Source organism: Filicampus tigris, chromosome 16, assembly GCF_054856515.1.
Source record: "Filicampus tigris isolate MCC_2025a chromosome 16, RoL_Ftig_1.0, whole genome shotgun sequence".
Taxonomy (NCBI): Eukaryota; Metazoa; Chordata; class Actinopteri; order Syngnathiformes; family Syngnathidae; genus Filicampus; species Filicampus tigris.
In genome coordinates, this window is record NC_141232.1 from 13,100,125 (window position 1) to 13,120,023 (window position 19,899).

The 19,899-nt window shown below is 40.3% G+C and overlaps 2 protein-coding genes across 5 annotated transcripts in view; both read left to right on the top strand.

The window, feature by feature from the left end:
• The first annotated feature begins 214 nt into the window (after nt 1-214).
• Nucleotides 215-14,809, top strand: carhsp1 (calcium regulated heat stable protein 1). Its single transcript, XM_086056520.1, has 5 exons — nt 215-424; nt 11,389-11,504; nt 11,670-11,778; nt 12,865-12,987; nt 14,081-14,809. The coding sequence occupies exons 2-5, from the start codon at nt 11,435-11,437 to the stop codon at nt 14,241-14,243; spliced, it is 465 nt and encodes a 154-aa protein (XP_085912646.1). The 5' UTR covers nt 215-424; nt 11,389-11,434; the 3' UTR covers nt 14,244-14,809.
• Nucleotides 14,810-16,247: 1,438 nt separating this feature from the next.
• LOC147134827 (neurabin-2-like) overlaps nt 16,248-19,899 on the top strand; it is a 35,943-nt gene continuing 32,291 nt past the window's right edge. For 3 of the 4 annotated variants that reach the window (XM_086055416.1, XM_086055418.1, XM_086055419.1), the window contains exon 1: nt 16,248-16,413. The gene's annotated coding sequence lies outside the window, so the exon portion shown is untranslated. Of the gene's footprint in view, nt 16,414-16,488; nt 16,610-19,899 lie in introns of those variants that run through there. The other variant, XM_086055417.1, reaches the window with a different exon arrangement.

Here is a 19,899-nt window from a genome sequence, read left to right on the forward strand (position 1 = left end):
GGCTTGCACTGTATTTTCCAGATTTTTTTAGCGACTTTATCCATTCACAGCTTTGCACTTTAACGTCACACTTTTACGTTCGCAACCGAGTGTCGTACACACGTTTTCATTGCCGCTAGAGGCCAGTGTTGTGGTTTTAAACTAAGCCGGTGCATTTGTTTTGGACTTTTTGTGAAGGACTGCTTGTAGCTGTCCTTACGGTAACGTGTTATTGGCTGACGTCACTGTCTAAGCAGCCCCGCCCATTTAGTGAAAGAGTGAGAGGGGCTGTCAGTGCTGCTGGAAGTTCCTGGATGAATCCAACCTCTCATCCAACCTAAGCAGAACTAACAGAACCTGCTTGACACAACTTCACCAAAACACAGTAGAGTACCTGCTTTTCTTTGGCTGTTGAACGTTCTTCAGTGCCAACTGAAAGGAGACGGTGAGTGCATGGCACCATGCGACACAATCGTTTACTTTCAAAACACTTTTTTTTCCATCGAAATTTTAAGGAACCGCTACTTGTTTTTCCACGACGTTTTCCTGCAGCGTTGTTTACTTGTGCGTATAATAACCTTCGTGATGGCCATAAATTGTTTCTCGAAAACACACCACTCCCTCTGAGTTAATGAAGTGCTGCAAGGTGAGCCGGTCTGTAAGATGTTGACAACAATCCACTAGCAGCAATGTCGCCTTCGTGTGCGTCCGTGTGTGCGTGTGTGCTTGGTATTTTATATGTTGCGGGTATCCAGCTGTTGGAACTTGCCCTTGTCAAATGCAAAGGGAACTCATGTTTTTTTAAACACATTAAAAAAAAATCATTTATAACTACACCAGCAATTCCATTAGGTACCTGTACAATCGAACAAAATCCGACGAACACGGCCACTTTACAAACACATCGAAATTTAAAGGTATGTTTCCCAATCTTAATTTAGCCATGGCACATATTCGAGAAAAAAAAATCTCCAAATTCACACCTCCAAACAAAAATGTCAAATAGTGAATAAGCAGCTGGCTAGTTGTGTATTTTCTTCCATGTAGCGAAAGAGCAATTACAAAGTACTTGGTCTGCCTGTCACTACGTCACTGGCATTGGTAGATGAACAAAGATACATTGGGTCACATATCTTCACAGTATCGAATTGTGACTTACCCGTATCATCCCACCCCTACTGGTATGTACCTTTTAAATTTGTGATTCCCAAGGGCTAAAGGGGGTTTTGATTGATACATAGGGGGGCTGAGAAAATATTTTATTAATCCATTTTAGAAAATCAAATAAAATGCCGGCGGGGCTTGGCTGTGGCTACACAGATTTCTGACAGGTGACAGGTAATTACCAAATTTCAACTAATTGGTCAGAAAACGAATTACAGTATTTACTACTTCTAAAAATACTAAACCTGTCTTGCAGTCTTGTGTCACATCCTGCTAAAAGGCACCGGTACTCATTAAGAAAATGAAATGAACTTTAACTTAAAATCTGGTCATGACTGTGGGCTTAACTGTAGGTATGCTTATTGTTTTGTGTTTTGTGGAGAAAGGGAACATGTGGGTAGGCACATCTGGGGTAAATGCGATGCAGCCAGGGTTGTGTGTTTTCAAACAGATGAGCAGAGCTGCGGGGGGAACCTAGTTGAAGCATGTTGTTGTTTGAAACATAAAACAGCAGATGATGGGGTGGGCAAGGTCGTGTGTGTTTATGGGTTTATCATGACTGTGAAAATCACGCGGGGGACTACACCAGGTTGAAGTGCACTAACCGGCCAAATGGCTCGAGGTTGTAATCAAACACCTGCCTATTGAATATGTGGCATTCTTTTCTGTTTTACGCCCTCTGTGCAACACTTGTTTTTTTGCATTACAGATCAAGCAACTAAACAAATCAATTATCACGTTACTCTTACACTGCACAGCACTTCTCCGTATTTCTTAGCTCAGTTGTAAATATTTGTTTTGAGAATAAGCTGCACTGTCATGTCTCATGCTATACATCTATTGTTCTCCAAGCTTTAACGAGACAGTCAGCCAAACTCCCGTTGATGAACAAGGAAGGATGAGCCTTTATCTTTCAAATGTTGACAACAGTGAATTTGACTAAAAACTATAACAGAAAAGAGACGAAAAGAAAGACGCCATGACAACATATTACCTGCGATTACGATCTAATTTTAGCAACTGCGCTATTGTCCGACCAGCTTTTCCCGCCACTGCCGATTTCCTATTTTACCCGCAATCATCCGCAAATATAATTGAACATCATGCATAGAAGACATTAACTCACGATTGCGCGAAACTCAAAGTCATTGCCTTCTGAAGGGACCAAATGAATTGATGAAGGCACCAGAACACGGTGAGCAATTAGCAAACACGCTGTCAATTTTCACATTCCATATGCTACTTCCTGTTTCTGTTACGCCACAGGCTTATGTTTTCTACTTTGAAAGAGGCAATGAAATAAAGGTTCTACCAGTAACTGACATCAAATAAAACAACAACACACTAAATATCATTTACCTCAAAGGTGCATAAACGATCATGGCCACGACCATAGAGTTGGTGAGGCAAGGCAACCTCGACCAAATATTGGCAGTTTATAAGCACATACCTCAGGTTGGAAAATACTTTTGGTGCATTACCATGAGTGGCCATGCACAACCGCCCAAAGAAAGTATAAAAAGAAATATAAGAAGTATAGTCATGGCAACTAAGGTGTGACATACTGCTAGTTTAGTTGCGGCTTCCTGATACCACAACAAGGATTTACAGTACCAAAAGGCGCAATAACAGACCAGGATTCTACCTTGGGCCACAATGTGATGCACAATTTTAATTACGATCTGTGTTTACTGACGTACACTTGGCTCAGGCACTCCTTTTTTGGGGCACTTTGAATAACCAACCACTTTGGACAACACTGTGATTTTCCGAACAGTTGGAGTGAAGCAGTGCACGCTCAGAGTGTTTTTTGTTTTTTTTTCCAAAGGCATCCATGATTAAGGAACAGGGGATTTTAAATGTGAGTCTGAGTTCTACGGTTCTTGGTCTCGGTTTTTGAAAAATATATTTCCCCCAAAAATGCGACTTCCACTCAAGAGCAACTTGTGTATGTTTTTATTTTTTTCATTCTCATGATGCATTTTTTGACTGGGGCGACCTGGAAAATATGGTATTTGTCGTTTATAAGAAGCTAACTAGTTGGCTAGTGCTAATCTGTGTATCTAATGAAACTCTGCTTACCTTTTGTCTTTGACACGATAACAAGATGAGTGTTAATAATGGTTATTTTGTATGACACGGTTTTTGAACGGTGCAGTCCAGGCGGTCAGATTCCAGCTATCACTAGGAAGTGACTGATCATGTCAGCGGTTTTTATGTAAATTTGCTTCACTGATATATAGCAGAGGGATGGAAGTGTAGACGCTCACAGACGCATTTTCAGAAATAGGCAGATGGCAAAATGTTTACTTGGTTGATTCATTTCATGCTTGGTTCGGTTGGCAGGCACACCAGAGACCCAACTACTGTATTCAAACAATTACCGCAAAAAGGAAATTTTCCATGATATGTGCCCTTTAAACTGTAAAGTTTAAAGAGAGGTTTCTGCACAGGTCCACCAGACAGTATTAGAGACCACGACAATTACAAGTAGGTCATCAGGATGAAAACAGAAACATCCTCCTTCTTTCAAACCAGTGTTCCATCACTTTCAAAACATCACTTTGAGGTTTTGGAATTGACGGAAAGGTATTAGCCTACTATAATTTCTATTGCTTTGCATGTTAAGTCTAAAATATATTAAGGAGGAGAAAGTATCCTTCAACTGCATAAATCGAATTTTCTCCAGTGGTCATTTTATTTTAGTGCATTTTTATCATTGTATTCCAATTTGATTGGACCCGTTTTCACAGCATCGCATGAGTTCTCAGCTTTGTCGTTTCACTTTTATGACAGAAAATGCCCTTTTTGTGTTACGCTTTCTGCATATCATGTTAAGATCATGTTTGTCAAGCCATTGTAATGCCGCGCCAAATGCTGTAGCCATCTTTTGTCATGTGTATATAAAGTTGCACTGTAGCCTATAAAATGTTGTTGGTGCAAGTAAAAATGATATGATGATTTGCACAGCACTGATAAAGCAATCAGTGCTTTTTCCTTCTAATTATATGAATTGATTTGACTGGTCGTTACATTTTTGCATTCAGAACCTGTAGTGGTGTGAAACGCAGAGTAACCCATATTACAACACTGCAATATTTTGCTGGCAGTAACATCCTAATAAAGCAGCTATGCTAGCTACATAATTGATGTGCTGGGGGGGAAAAGCATCTAAAATATGCCACCAAAGCTATGCGACTGTAGAAGGGAAAACTTGTTGAAACAGTACACATTTTCTTTCGCACAAGTAGCATGCAGACTAATTTTCCAATCTAGTAAAGCCACTCAACTTTTTCTACGTTTGGATCATTGTGCTCTTTTCTGTTCAACTTTCTATGAAAAAGGTTAATCAATGCATTTAGTTGAAACTCAACAAAAACAACAGCTGTGAGATATATTTAGTTTTAGAAATGTACGTTTTTGATTTGTATTTATTTATTTGGATTTTTTTCACTTGGATGTCTGACAGTCACTGTCAGATGAAAAATGATTGTGACATTTATACTTTGTAGCACTTCTAATTTCAGCAGTTGATTTTGAGCTTTATTTGAAGGAAAAACATGCGTTTTTAATCATTTCAAACAGTTCCCTGGTGTCATATGTCGCTTTCTTCAAAATACCCCGACGTTCAAGTGCTGTATTACAGCGAGTCAGTTTTCCAGTATACGCCTTCAGCTCAGTCATTATAATCAATACGAACAGATGTGCCATTGTCCAGCGTGACTTTTCTTCAATCTTGAATATTAACATTTATTGTAGCTCATTTTCAACTGTTGGGCTGGTAATTACGTCATCGCAACATGCGATGATGCAACTTGATATAGTCTGGTAGAATTCGACGATACATAGGGAACAAGTTGTGAATTTCAGTTTACATTCACTGAGGTGATGTGGCGCTGACGCATGTTGAGGATGAATCATCCTGTTGCAGGATCAGGACCCTCTTTTGCAGTTGCGTCAACACATCCCATTTGGCCTTCTACATGCATACGCACACCCACACATGCTTTCAAGCCCACAAAGAGCACAATATAATGGGCTGCTTGTGTTTGAGGTTCATGCTCTCTGCCTTAGCGACTCAGCACTGGCTGTATAGTGGCTGTGAATTAGCTTCTGTCACATGCCAATGCATTCAGGTCCTCAAATACCTGCCTGAAGCTCATCACAACCTTTGTGCGCTTCATGTTATGCAATAAGGTCCGGCAACCAGTCCTATCCCCTGACCTAAGATGACCTCACCAGAAAAAGTTGATCTTTGCCTATAGCATTAAGACTGGCTGGTTGAATTCCTTTTGTGAGCCTGCATATTCAAAAAATGTTTGACTGTACGACATCACTTATTTGTCACTCGAAATAGTGATACTTACTTTGCTAGATCAATATTTGTCCCACACTTTAGATGAATCCCCACAGACTCTGAAATACACCTTGACCATTATTTAAATTGTGTTCCATACCGGATGCGGTCAGCTCGGTTTGATGTTGCTTGGCTTGTTAGTTGACTTTTATTCAGTGGCTTTTACCTTGAGGCATGCAGCGCCACGTTATGTAATAAATGTTCACTCCATGATGCTTCCACTGCCATGCTGCACTGTTGGTGATCTTTTGGTGATGATGAGTAGTGTGTGTGTGTGTGAGAACAGGGGGGTGTAGACTTTTTATATCCTAGTTTGTACTATTAGTAGAGACAAAATTGCCCTGGGCGGCCGTTTTGTCTTCTGTCGACTGAAAATGACATCACAACTGCTCACAACGACCAATCGCGGCTGACCTGTTTTCTGAATCTGAGCCGCGATTGGTCATCGTGAGCAGTTGTGATGTCATTTTCAGTCGACAGAAGACAAAATGGCCGCCCCCAGAGATGGCTAAAAACGAGTGGATTAACACTTATTCCACAAACGCAATATTTATCAGAATACCCTGTTTCAACTAGTGGGCTTGCATAGAACATATTGCATTGACTTCCACTTTAAGAATGATAAATATCCTGCCCTCAAAAAACAAAAACAAAAAACAAATCAAGAAGGGGTCAAATCCGTTGTTTTTTTTTTTTTCATGGCAATGTGAGCTCATGTCTGTATGCGTGAATCGACCTAACAATTTGCAGTTCCTTTGCTCACCCTGATGATGACTATGGCACAACCACAGAGCTTTTGTGGTCTCGGATCCGTGTAAGGCAGGATGGGAGGCGACAGGACTTCCTGCCACACAAAGAGGATGGTCACATTCAAACAATTCAAGGATCTCACCTTGGAGCAAGAAAATGAATCCTATTGTCTCTGTGGATTCAGAGTGTTCGTAGAGTTAGAAATGTAGTACATTTTGAAGACACGCTCAAAGAACATAGAAACAAACTTTGCAACAGTGTATTTTGTACATTTTACAAGGCCATATTCGTTTGCAATGCTTCATGCATCTTAACTCTTTTGAGTTGGTGTAAGCTAGTGCCATTTCCAAAATGTATGACATTTATACACTGTATTATTTATGTGTATTACATAATTGGCTACGACTACTATCAGCCAACTTTCCGTTGAACATTTGTGTATGGGCAGCTGAATGTTCAATTGGTAGAGTGGATCATCCAGTGACCAAATCCTGGTTCTGGCTGTCCGCTGTCGAAGTGTCCTTGGGCAAGACGCTGAATTCTAATTTGCTCCCAGCTCCTGGCAGCAGCTTCCCATTGGTGTATGAATGTGTTGCCGAATGGGTGAATGTGAGCTTCTGTTATGCGATTTGGGGAAAAAAAAAAAAAAAAAAGAAACATATACTTATTTGTGTGGTCTTCTTTCTTCTTTAAGCAGACTGTTTATTCTTGTGATTTAGATTTAAGATCAGACCACATTTTATGACCAATTTATGCATAAGTTAAGAAATTTTGAAGGGTTAACATCATTTTTCCTCCCACTTTATCAGTAGTCTTTACACTTTAAAATATTGGTTTCCTGTAAACACAAAATTGATTTGATTGTGGGTCAAATCAACGTGAAGATCAGCAGATTGCTGAATTTGGTAAATTGCTCATCCTTCCTGTTTCGTCTGCGTGTGTGTGTGTGTGTGTGTGTGTGTGTGTGTCTTCATTCACCCCATTGGGCTGGTATTTGCTGTATCAGCAGAGTCTCTGGTTAAGACTAGCAGTGAATAATTTTGGAAAATTCCACAAGGCTCAGGTGTGTGTGTGCGTGCGTGCGTGCGTGTGGATATGCGCGCGTGCGTGCGTGCATACATGCGTATGATATTTAAAGTACATGAACACTGAGTGGAAATTGTGTTAGGTTGTGTTTGATTTGATTGTGTGGTGATAATCAGCTACCAGGAAACATGTTTTTTCTTCCTTTTCATCTTCAGCGTTTGGTTTTCTATACACATTCTACGTATGTTACTACAAGTCAAGTTAAAAAAAAATACAGAAAAAAAAATGTACACCTAAAAAAGTATTTTAAGGTTGTCATTGTGGTGGTACTAGAATCAAATATTTTTTGAAGTGGTAATAGTCGGTAGGGCTGTTCCATTTTGCCTAACAAGAAAATCCCGATGATTTTCTCTTAAACCCGATTTTACGATTAAGATTACGATTTCTTTGTAAAATAAAAAATAATGAAAAATGAAGTATTTTGAATGTCTTTTATTTAAACTTAGTTTTTCTTTCTTTGAACTTAAAATGCCAGTCAATTTAACTTAATACACACAGAACAATCCATTGGGATTAACAGCATTTTACTTCCACAATAGATTTCAGATCTGTTCTTAATTAAACAAATAATGAAAGAAGAAAGTGCATATACCATCTGAAACGAAATCATCAACATGAGAGAAGGTAGACAGTCAAGTCTGTAAACCAAACAGTCTGTCAGCAAGTCATTTTGCCAACCAGCCAGTGACTAGCCTTTCACATTTCTCCCTGGTCTTACTTAACCCTTTCATGCACAGTGGTCACTGCAGTGGACAGCTATTTAAAAGTTGCTTTCGCCTATATTAATTAATCTAAATGTTAAAAAAATATTTTTAACCCTTTCATGCATTAATTACGATTTGATGTAATTATTTACAATATAAATATATTTTTTAGATTACTAAATATAGCCGAAAGCAACTTTTAAATAGCTGTCCACTGTAGTGACCACTGTGCATGAAAGGGTTAAACATAATTAGTGCAAAACTGTCACTCAATAATACAATGCACAGTCAAGCTTAAGTACGGATGTATAGTTCAGTTCTTGTACCATCGAGATTGTGTCTTTTAGGCATTTTTAAAGCTTCATTAGTTTTGACTATACGCTTTCGACAGTTAATGTTACTTAAAGCAGAAGTCAACCCAAACAGATTTTATTCAAGAATATGTTCTATGCAAGCCCACTAGTTGAAAAAAAGGCATTCTGATAAATATTGCGTTTGTGGAATAAGCGTTATAATGCACCCGTTTTCAGCCATTTTCGGCCATTTTGTCACTTCTGTCGACTGAAAATGATATCACAACTGCTCGGGTAACGAACAACCACGGCTCAGCTTCAGAAAACACGTGAACTGTGATTGGTCGTTACCCGAGCCCCGAGCAGTTGTGATGTCATTTTCAGTCGACAGTAGTGACAAAATGGCCGCCCCCTGTGATAGCTAAAAAGGGGTGCATTTTGCTGCTTAACTCATACTGCACTAACGCAATATTAATCAGAATGCTGTGTTTCAACTAGTGGGCCTGCTGGGAACATATTCTTGAAAAAAAATATATTTGGGTTGATTTCCTGTTGACTTGCACCACCATGAAGGTCATTTAGCAAACCAAATGGTAATGAAGGAGACTTAACGTACATTAGATCGCATTATGCCGCATTCTCTGCTCCTTCTAAACGCCTTTCCTTGCTATTGTCAAGTCCTCCATATCTTTTCCACGTGTTTGATTGTGTGTCATCAGTGGTAAATTGACAACACTGTCGCTGTTTGGTCCAGGGAAGCTGAAATCTCATTAACGTCATGTCAATTGAGTTAGGAGGGCCGCTGGCCTCTGTGCTCGCTTGTTTCTGTTCTTTGAAACTGCAAGATGTGTTCAGTCTATAACCGTAAATGTGAGTACCGGTAGAGGTGTGATGTTAGATGAGTTATTTTGTCATGCCACGGATTATTTTACAACAGTTCAGTCCTGCGGGTATCTTCATTTGTCTCTTCATGTTATGCCTTCATATTCAATGCCCACTTCTTTGAGTCTGCCTTTTATAAAAATAATCCCAGTTTTGTTTGAAACCGTCACAGAGGTGTTCATTTAACATTTCCATCCATCCATTATCTGTATCGCTTCTCCTCACAAGGGTCGCGGGGCGTGCTGGAGCCTATCCCAGCTGTCTTTGGGCAGTAGGCGGGGGACACCCTGAACTGGTTGCCAGCCAATCGCAGGGCACACAGAGAAAAACATCCGCACTCACAATCACACCTAGGGGCAATTTAGAGTATCCAATCAACTTACCATGCATGTTTTTGGAATGTGGGAGGAAACCGGAGTGCCCGGAGAAAACCCACACAGGCACGGGGAGAACATGCAAACTCCACACAGGGAGGCCGGAGCCGGGATCGAACCCACGACCTCTGAACTGTGACGCGGACGTGCTAACCAGTCGACCACCGTGCCGCCCATTTAACATTTTATCCATTTATTTCACTGAACAAGCAAAACAAAACATTCTCCAGCATGCTTCGTGAAGTCTTCCCTGCCTTTTTGGTTCAGTGTTGGCTTATAAGGCGTTCTCGTGGGCTGCTCTTGTTTCTGTCATCTTCAGATGGTCTGTGTAGGGTGTGTTCTTTGCCGTCTGTCTCCTTCCAATCTTCAACCCTCCCCCTTTTGGCCTCCTCAAGACACTATCTTGTGAGTCCAGACTGAGCCTTGAAATGTCTCTGCTGTGGCGCCCAAGTGATTTGAGGGTGATTGGAGTGTGCTTTGACTTTGAGGAAAAATGATATCAAAGATGTAAATGCTTGTAGTGTGAATGCTCTATTAAAGCGGAAGTCAACTCAAGCATAATTTTTTCAAGAATATGTTCCCAGCAGGCCCACTTGTTGAAATACAGCATTCTGATTAATTTTGCGTTTGTGCAACATAAGTTAAGTAGCAAAATGCACTCGTTTTTAGCCATCTCTGGGGGTGGCCATTTTGTCTTCTGTCGACTGAAAATGACATCACAACTGCTTACAACGACCAATCACAGCTGACCTGTTCTCTGAATCTGAGCCGCGATTGGTCGTTGTGAGCAGTTGTGATGTCATTTTCAGTCGACAGAAGACAAAATGGCCGCCGCCAGAGATGGCTAAAAACGAGTGGATTAACACTTATTCCACAAACGCAATATTTATCAGAATGCCCTGTTTCAACTAGTGGGCTTGCTTAAACATATTCTTGAAAAAAATATGTTTGCGTTGACTTCCGCTTTAAAGCTTAAAATGTTCTTTTTGAGATCGACTTGCAATGTGTGTGATTGTAGGGCAGCCTTCATGGATTGTCACAGCTAAAAGTTGTAATTCTTCCTTTCTTTCAAACTCACACAATGCAACCCCTGAGGTTGAACACAAGGTTTGTCTAGCGTATAAAACCACTACAACTTTGTCTTGTGACAGATGTAGCATTTACAGTGTATGCTTTTTAGCATTCTTAACTGTCACTTAAGTGTAAAAATAAGTCATTTTGCCAAGCTTGATGCAAAATGGCAAGGTCAAGGTTTTGATGCTGACTTGCATTGCACCCCACTGGATGGACTATCCCTAGCTTTGCACGATTGCCTGCTCTGAGTTTTGTGTTTTCGACACTAGTGGTAGATACAGGTCTTCCACTATGTGGTTTGTCAAGAACAGACCCTGTTTTGAGGAACCTGTCAGAGATTGTACTACGCACGCAATGGAGCGGTGTGATGGCCATAAAGCTTCTAAAACAGTCAGGGACAGAAAATTGTCATTAAATAAAATTAATATGCAACAGAAGTGAGGATGATTTGGGAGTTTCTCATATGGCCCCTTTGGAAAATTACTTGCCCACGCCTGATTTAGCGAAGGTTCAAACTCCACCCCTCCGAACTGGGGTTGAATAAATGTTGATTCTCCACTGTAATACTGAAATATGATCGCTCTGTCATAATTGCCCAAGTTGTTCTTCAGGTATGAGGTAGCATTTGAGAGGCCAAGCACAAACATGACGTGCGTTAACCAAAGCTAAATATTTAGTGTTACTACCCTGAGGTTGAATATCTTTTTGTCTTGTCCTCCACTTAGGATATTTAAATTCCTTTTAAGTGCCTACCCATTTTCGCCCACCACCATGTCCATTCAGGAACGATCAACCACCCCGCCGTTGAACTCTGGAGGATCACCAACCACTGTGTCGAAAGGTATAACTATGTGCTATGGACTATGGATTTGTTGAAATGAAACTCCATTTTGTCTTTGTGTATTCTGTTTGGAGTAGTTTTAGGACGGCATCGCCAGCAAGCTGCTTTGTGTCAGCGGTGTATTGTATTTTGAGGTAACGTTTGTTTATTTTTTCATCCAATCAGAGTCGCTGAGGCCTCCAGCGTGCAAACACAGAGATCGCTCACCTTCGCCCATACGGAGTTTCAATATTCCCAGCCCCATGCCCACTCGCAGGAACAGGACCTGCTCAGCGTAAGAGCACACACACACACACGCACACACACATCATTATCATTTGCCTGGTTTATAGTAAAGCCCAAAAATTGAATCCAAGCCCCCCTGAAATTTAAGAGATTAGAGAATCGCCCCTGTCGACCGATATGGATTTTTAAAATTTGGCAGAATAAAGATAACCAATGAATTGCCAGAGTTATTAAAAAAGATATAAAATTAATAAAATAACTTTTTGGGTCTCATAATGTTTACTCCAATAAAGAAATTAATTATAGGTTGAACATTTAACTGTTTTAAAAGACTTTGTCCTGACACAACAGAGAGAGAAATTAAACAAAATTGGCCAATATTTTGGGCTTTTTTTTTTTTTTTGAGGGTGGGTTAGTTGATATGTTTGAATGTCATTATCTTTGTCTTGCAATGTGTTAAGGTGTAAAAAATGAATACATAAAAATGAAATAAGAATAAATCGGCTCATTTTTGCCTATTTTAAAAGACTTAATATTGTCCCAATTAAATTGGCCGGCCGAGTAACTCATTCACTGCCAGACATTTTCAGACCCTCTTTAACCCTAAAGTTTGAAAAAAAATAGAGAAAAATATAAATAAATTCCTGAGATTGAATGGCTGGACTGTGAAAAGACAAATAAATATGTCCTTGGCAGTGAATGAGTTAATTGGTCGGGCCCTAGTTCATAACCTTACTGGAAAAACAAACATTCTAGTGCCAAATGTTTCCTCTGTCCTAGTCTGCTATTGAGCAATGAAAAAAAAAACAATTACTGGACTGACCATGTATTTTTTTCCTAATCTAAAACAGGAAACCAAATGAACAAAAGTTGTACCGGTAATTTAATTGTGCCTTTTGGTTTTCCTATCATGTGACTTTAAATGGTTTTCAGAATTGCATCACAAGGCCCACCAACCAAACCGAATGTCTTGTGACTGGAACAATCAGTAGTGGAAAGTTATCAAGTACAAAAATGTTTTAATTAGATTTTTCAGGTATCTGTACTTTACTTGAGTGTTTATTTTTCTGATGTATTTTCTTGTGCTGACATGGTTGGACGTTTTTCATCATTTCCCTCCCTCATTTCTATACAGGACAGCTCGTGCATCAGAGGGTCCGGTGTTTTCTGGTGTGTGCAAATGTTTTTCCCGCTCCAAAGGTCATGGCTTCATCAAACCTGCTGATGGGGGCAGCGATATCTTTGTCCACATCTCAGAGTAAGCTAATGTTTGTGCCCTCATTTTGACTCACTTTCAACAAAAAAACGTCCATTTGTGATATTTCAGGTCCATCAGTTTTTCATAATAATGATAATAATATAATATAATATTTGATATTTTGTAATATTTATGAATTGAGGGTTAGCTTCAGCAGCAGGTAATATTTTTTTCCAAAACGTCTTAGCTAGAAATTTCAACGCATGGTAAAATCCGTATTGCGCAAGATTTTATAGGTCAAACGTAAAAACAAAAACAATCTCAGAAACCCTAACCCTGATGTGCTGGAAAAAAGTAAAGACATTTTTAAATCAGCATCAAAAACACATTTAGGGACACACATTAAATTTTGCTGTTGTCTATTTATACCAATTTTTAACCTCTTAATTTATTTGTAAAATGTTAGAGACACTACACATGCCATGTGTTGACTTAATGTTCTTATAGTGTTTTTGGTGTACTCGAGACGACCAACACCACACACATATCGATGTCTCCATTGACACTGTCATTCCCCAGTCCAAAAGCCTGTCGTACTAATAAGATTGGTGTCACGGAGCAATCAGAAATAATAGTAGAAGCAAAAAAAAAAAATGGGTTACCTGTTTACTTTTCTGTTCATCATTTTTGTTTTGGTGAATGACATTGTTCAAACAGTCAATACAACCAGCGGTTTCTTTCTCTGTATCCGGCAGCTTTAGGTTGCCTCCTAATGGACTTTGATTGCTTTTCACGTCACAGTCACGGAGTCCTTGTATTGAAAGACCTCTGTGTTGACACCACGCCCAAAAGGAGGTGCAATTGGAAATATCGAACAGGTGTAACTTTTGTGATAGTTGACCTACACAGTCAAAATCCCTCTTAACACTTTGCACATCGTAAGGTAATTGGTGAGGATAATCTTTTACAGACATCCCAGAATTGAGCCTTTGCTGACTTTAATCAGAAGGTGGAAATCAGGCTCCAATCTGATATGTGTGTACCAGGCTTAATATTGCATCAGGCGCAGCGGCCAAAATGTCTAGATTTTTCATATCCTGCTAAGGACAAGTTACAGTTTGATAAATTGTGTGCAAATTGTAATGTGTTTCAGCATTGAGGGCGAGTACGTGCCAGTGGAAGGCGACGAGGTGATATACAAGGTGTGTGCCATCCCTCCAAAATTTGAGAAGGTCCAAGCGGTCGAGGTGACCATCACCCACCTTAAGCCAGGAACCAAACACGAGACGTGGACTGGAAACGTCGTCAGCGGCTGAATGCTTGAATGCTGCATTGCGCTGCATAGCAAGTACTGGATGATGGGGTTGATAGGCTAAAGCACACGATTAGTGTAAATTAAATTAAAAGGGAATCATTGCTATCTTCCCTTTGAAAGGTCCTCTTTTGCCCTCTGGAAAATGGATGTCTGTATTGTACTTTGAAACAAAAACATAGTTTTGACAGGTGTATGAATAGAGTTATGGTGGTCATGCTTATCACACAGAAGGCTTAAAGTATTTGTCACACATTTTTGACACTGTGGAAGTTTGACCTTCTTTGAAGTTGTGCTTCATTATTTGAGAATATGTACCGTATTTCACTTACAGTTTACCAACTCCCTAAGCTTCATTAAAGTCACAATGGAAATTTTGTGGCCACTATTAATTCATATTGGAATTTCTGGCCCAGTGCCATAATTTTTTTCCCCTCTTTTTTTTTAAAATCAAGTCAACACTGTGCCTACTTCTGCCATCAGAATTTAAACTTCTTGTGCCTATGATACATTGTCTGTAATTGATCATATGTTGTTGGATATATTGAGTCTATTAAAGAGTTGTCAGCATCTAAGTGAGCTTTGCCTATTTAATAATTAAACGCTGAGGTACACCGCAATATTGTATGTTTCAGCCTACAAAGTCGAACCAAACGTTCAGAGGGCGACTTAGAAGTGGAATAGCCAGTCATCACAATTGTACCTAGCCTTTTTTTTGTGATTCCACCACAGAAGGGTACCGGTGATCAAAAACAGGAAGTGATGGTAAAGCATAGAACCGGATCTGAAACTTTTTGTGAAAGAAGAAAACTTAGGGCTGCTCAGTGCAATAGGAGCAATTAAAACGACTCAATCTGTGACATACGCAAAGAAAACCTCCCAAGCACACGTGAAAAGGAGGCTACAGCTGCAATGATCACTAGAGAAACTCTGCAAGCATGTATTTGTTTTCTATAACCAACAATTTTGAGTATCAGTCACTTCAACTGTACATCCTAACGAAGCAGCCATAAAGCTAAGATACCAAAGTACATATGTGCTTATAATTTTGAATTAAGATTCAAACCTGGATCTGCAGGCAACCACAATTTCACTTTGCTAGCGTACATTCACTTCAATAAATCACAATCAAAATGATCTTTTTTGGCCAAGAATGTTTATTAACATACAAGGAATCTGTTTCAAGTAGTTTGAGTCTGAGCCACGCTAATGTTACAGTAAACAGGCCACACATGAGGAAAAATATATACTTTTAGGTTAGGGTAAGAACACAAAAGTGCAAAGTCATTGAGCAATATAAGGGTACCAGTAGTGCGGCAATACTGGTACCGGCACATTGAATTGTGCAAATGATGCAGAGTCATCAAGCATTTATAAAGGTACACTTTAATATAGCTGTAAATTCAAACGACACTTTATCCTCTGCCTTTAAAGCAGACATTTTTTACGTCAGTGTATCGTAATGCGTGGATTTGCTGCCATCGTGTGTCCATATTTAGTTAGCACTGTTACGGAGCAGTAGTTGCATTTTCCTTCTTCAATCAAGTATTTCCATCCACATGTAAACCTCATAAAAATATGTTAGATAACATTGCTAACCATTTGACTTTGCCGCTCTGCATTGAACAATGCAATAATGTGACTCCACTTCGCTGTTGCCGTTCTCTCAATCTGCATTTTTTGTATATTTTCGCCACCAGAGGTCACCAAACCTTAGTAAGCATTTAAATACAGTGGACAGTTCATGTCGGGCTTTGCTGGTTCCTGTCGATGAAATCTATGTGCACACTAAATTGCAAACTTTACAAAGTAATGGTTTAGTTTGACACAATTTCTACTGATGAGAAATTATATTATTTGGAGTTGACCACCAGAGGAGGAATTAGCGAGGGTATACAGGAAAAAGAAAAGTATTGTATGGTCGAGTGTAAAGGAATGGAATACTGTACAGTATAATACGCGTCGAGGATGAGGATAAGAAGAGAGAAAAGGGCGAGATGAGCGCGGGATGGAGGTAAACAGAAGATGGGAGGGGGAGGAAGAGGAGGAGAAGGAGGAGCAGAAATCAGGCACTCGGTCTGTTTAGCCAGCAGGAGGACGCAGCAGCAGCCACGGCAACAGCAGCACAAGACAGACAATGGACTGCAATCTACCCAACAGAACCGGATATTAAGGTATGGCTAACAGAGCAAGGCTTGTCAGACGGTTTCAATGTTCGTCGTTGTGTGATTTGTTCCTCTCGCGAGGTAGGAAGGAAGGAAGCGACGCGGCTCCGCAGACACCCAGCGGGGCCTGGCTCTCCTAAGCCCGCCTCCAGGTCCTAAACCGGTGCCGGTGACACGTTATTACACGGCCACTGTTTCGGACACGGTGCGTGGATGTGTAACATGCACAAATAACCTGCAGCTGCTTTTTCTTCGGCACACCGAGCTCTTTTGTTCCTTTTTGCATCAAATTTTAGGATGCGCTAGTCTTTATTTACTCCTCGATTGTGGCTGCATTAAACAATAAATGCGGCAGAGGCGCATTTTGATAGACCAAAACCACAATAAAAATGCATTTGGGTGCACTATTGGGCGTTATTTCAAACGCCGAATTGTACGACAGTGGGGTACCTCTCAGTAGCCGAGTGGTAGCCAACATGTTTTCAGCGAAAAGCAAAGCCTGAAGTGAATAGTGTGTATTTCTATGGAAGTTCGCAGTGAGCGGCGTCCATGCCAACACGGCCAGACGCTCATGGTGTGTATGCCAGAGTGAAGCTCTTTTACACAAGGCCATCGGGGCCTGAGTTTCCTCCACTTGTGCAGGGATTGCGAATAGATGGAGGCATTGTGTTGCCATAATGTGTCCTCTGTCAACTGCTGTGTGTGCTCGCAGTCATAGTCATGCCTGTACAGGCAGCATATTAAAAAATAGAACAGGAAGGAGCATCTGCTGCACCAGAGGCTGTCCAGTGTCCACATTGCTATTGAACGCGTTTGCTTTCGTCGCTTTACAGTGTGTTAACGTATAGGCTGACAATCACCTATTATAACTCTCACTCTTAATTATACACATTTTGGCAACTGTAGAGATGGCAAAAGTACTCATAGACTTAACTAGAAGTATAGGCTACTCGTGATGTTATTGTTGTTGATGCGACTTTCGGCTTGTCCCATCAGGCATCGTAAAAACAAAACAAACAAAAAAACAACTCAGGTAAAAGCATAACTGATTCAACTGTTGTCCTTAAGTAAAATAAAAAAAATAAATAAAAAAAAAAAGATTGAAACGTAAAAATGTAAAATTGAAAATGAACTGTTTCTCATTTTGATAACTTGACGCAATTAAAAATCTCTTATCATGCTCATACTGGGCACAAAAAGTTCTGAAAGGATAATTATTGACTGAACTGACAAAAGCAAGAGCAAATTAAAAACAAGTTAGACAACCTAACAAAACTGCTATTAATGATAATGGAAAAATACACTTTACTGGAATGTGTTATGTCTAATTACACAGAATCTCTCAGAGAAAGGTTGTGGTTTCTAGGTTGGTAAAAGACCACGCATTTGCCACAAATCATTCTTGTAGGCAACAACATAAAAACCAGAGCTGGGCAGTCCGTTCCTGGGCCGGACCGGTCCGACCCTCCGGCCCGGCCGGATGCCCATTTTTGGGGCGGGGGTGGGGGCTGACAAATTAAAAAAAGGGCTGGACTAAGCATGGCCGGAAGTGGATTTTAGTCCGGCCCACAAATCGGCCCTCATGCGTGTGACGTGCTCGCGAGGCGGCCAAATTTAATCTCAGCCTACTCAGTGAAAGGCTTCTTTTTAGGCTTCTTTCTACTTCCGCATCGGCGCGAACTGCCGCATTGATTCACATGACCGACGCATTGTGCTGTTGGCGACATGTCTGCAACACATGCCACGCACACATCAGGAATTGGGTGGAGGGTCAAGGGTGGAGGGTCGCTGCAAAAAAGGGTCAAGTGTCCAGCTCTGATAAAAACAATCACTTAATAAAGGCCATGGGCAATATCTTGCTTGTCAGAATCTGTTGTTTCAATGTCATTGATGCTCCCTGGTTCATGTCCCTCTCTGTCACTTGCTGGCCTTGTTTTGTTTTTTTTTCTGATTTACAAGACCCCAAAATCTGAATCAACCAAGAGCTCAACATGTCTTTTTTATGTTACAGAGGTTGAAAAATACATAGCTGTCCTATTTTTTAAAAAGTAAGAAAAACAAAGTACAGATGTTTTAAATGAAAATTCTTCAAAACTTCAAAAATCTAAGTAAGCGCAGTACCAAGTGTTTGCGCTCTGTAACTTCTCACCACTGACACACATTAAGACTCCAGAGCAGCCAAATTGCTCTTGTAGGACGAGACAATGTTACTTTCACTGTCTCTACCCAAACATTTAAAATCTCCAAGTGTGTCATTTAGAAAAACATAGGCTTAGAAGTTAGTGTGTAGTAAGCCCTATTTTTGAAGCACTTATGTGAAGACCACTGGTGCAATGCTGTGTTTTTTTTTTACAGTGGAACTTCAAACAATATCAATACAAAATAAGAAGTATCAATACAAACCAAGAAGACAGGTGAGCCGTGATTGGTCAATACCTGAGCCCTGAGCAACTTTGATGTAATTTTCAGTCAACAGAAAGTGACAAAATGGTCACCCCGAGAGGGATAAAAAACGGTGGATTTGGTACCACACAAAGTCAAAATTTTGGGGTTGACTTCCCCTTTAAGCCTCTGTGGCTATCCTCAAGATATTATTAGCCATTATTCTTTCAGCTAGATACTATCCCGTTACATTTTTGTGTAAGTTGACATTTCATTCATCCATTTTTGGTACAACTCACCCTCACTCGGGGTGCAGGTGAGCCAGAGGGCGCAAACTCGATACAGGAAGGCTGGAGTCCAGATTTGAGCTCCCAACCTCAGAACTGTGATTGAATTGCAAAAAAAAAGAAAAATCTGTGTTTGCCAATGTTAGGGCTGCAACAGTTATTCGAATAACTCAAGTAATTTGATTACCAGACTTGGCATTCCGTCAGTACCGACAGAAGGTCCATCGTTCTGTCACTGACGGACTCTCGTTTTGCTAGCAGACTAACAACTGACGGAAGTGGAAACACATACATCACTGTCATTTATGGACTTTTAAGATTGATATTGTGGCAGCCATGACACGCTCTTCTTCACAATTCCACCCTTGGGATTGGAGGTGCTGGTAAGCGATGTCTGACTGCCATCCCGTGGTTTTCACTGGTATTACATTTTTCAATGGCAAAGCACCAGTAAACGTTTTTATTTTCAGAAATTAACTGAGGGCCACTCTGAGTGTGGGCGAGGGCCACATGCGGCCCGCTGCCCACAAGTTGCCTATCACTGCTTAAATGCCTAATGAGCTGGCGTTTAAATACAACAAGATAATATTAAATCTTGGATTTTAAGGCGTATTTTTCCACAGGGTATTATTGCTTGAACTCCAAATTGTATTTTTGCGGTGTTCTACTTTGGACGTTTCACTATTTGAGTGCAGAGGAATGAATCTGAAAGTTCTTTTTTTTTGCTTTTTTTTTTGGTGAGCGGTGTGGGGAATAACATTCACTCACAATAGATTGAAATAATTATGGAGAAGTGGACTGGCGCTACTCTGTGTGACTTTCAGTA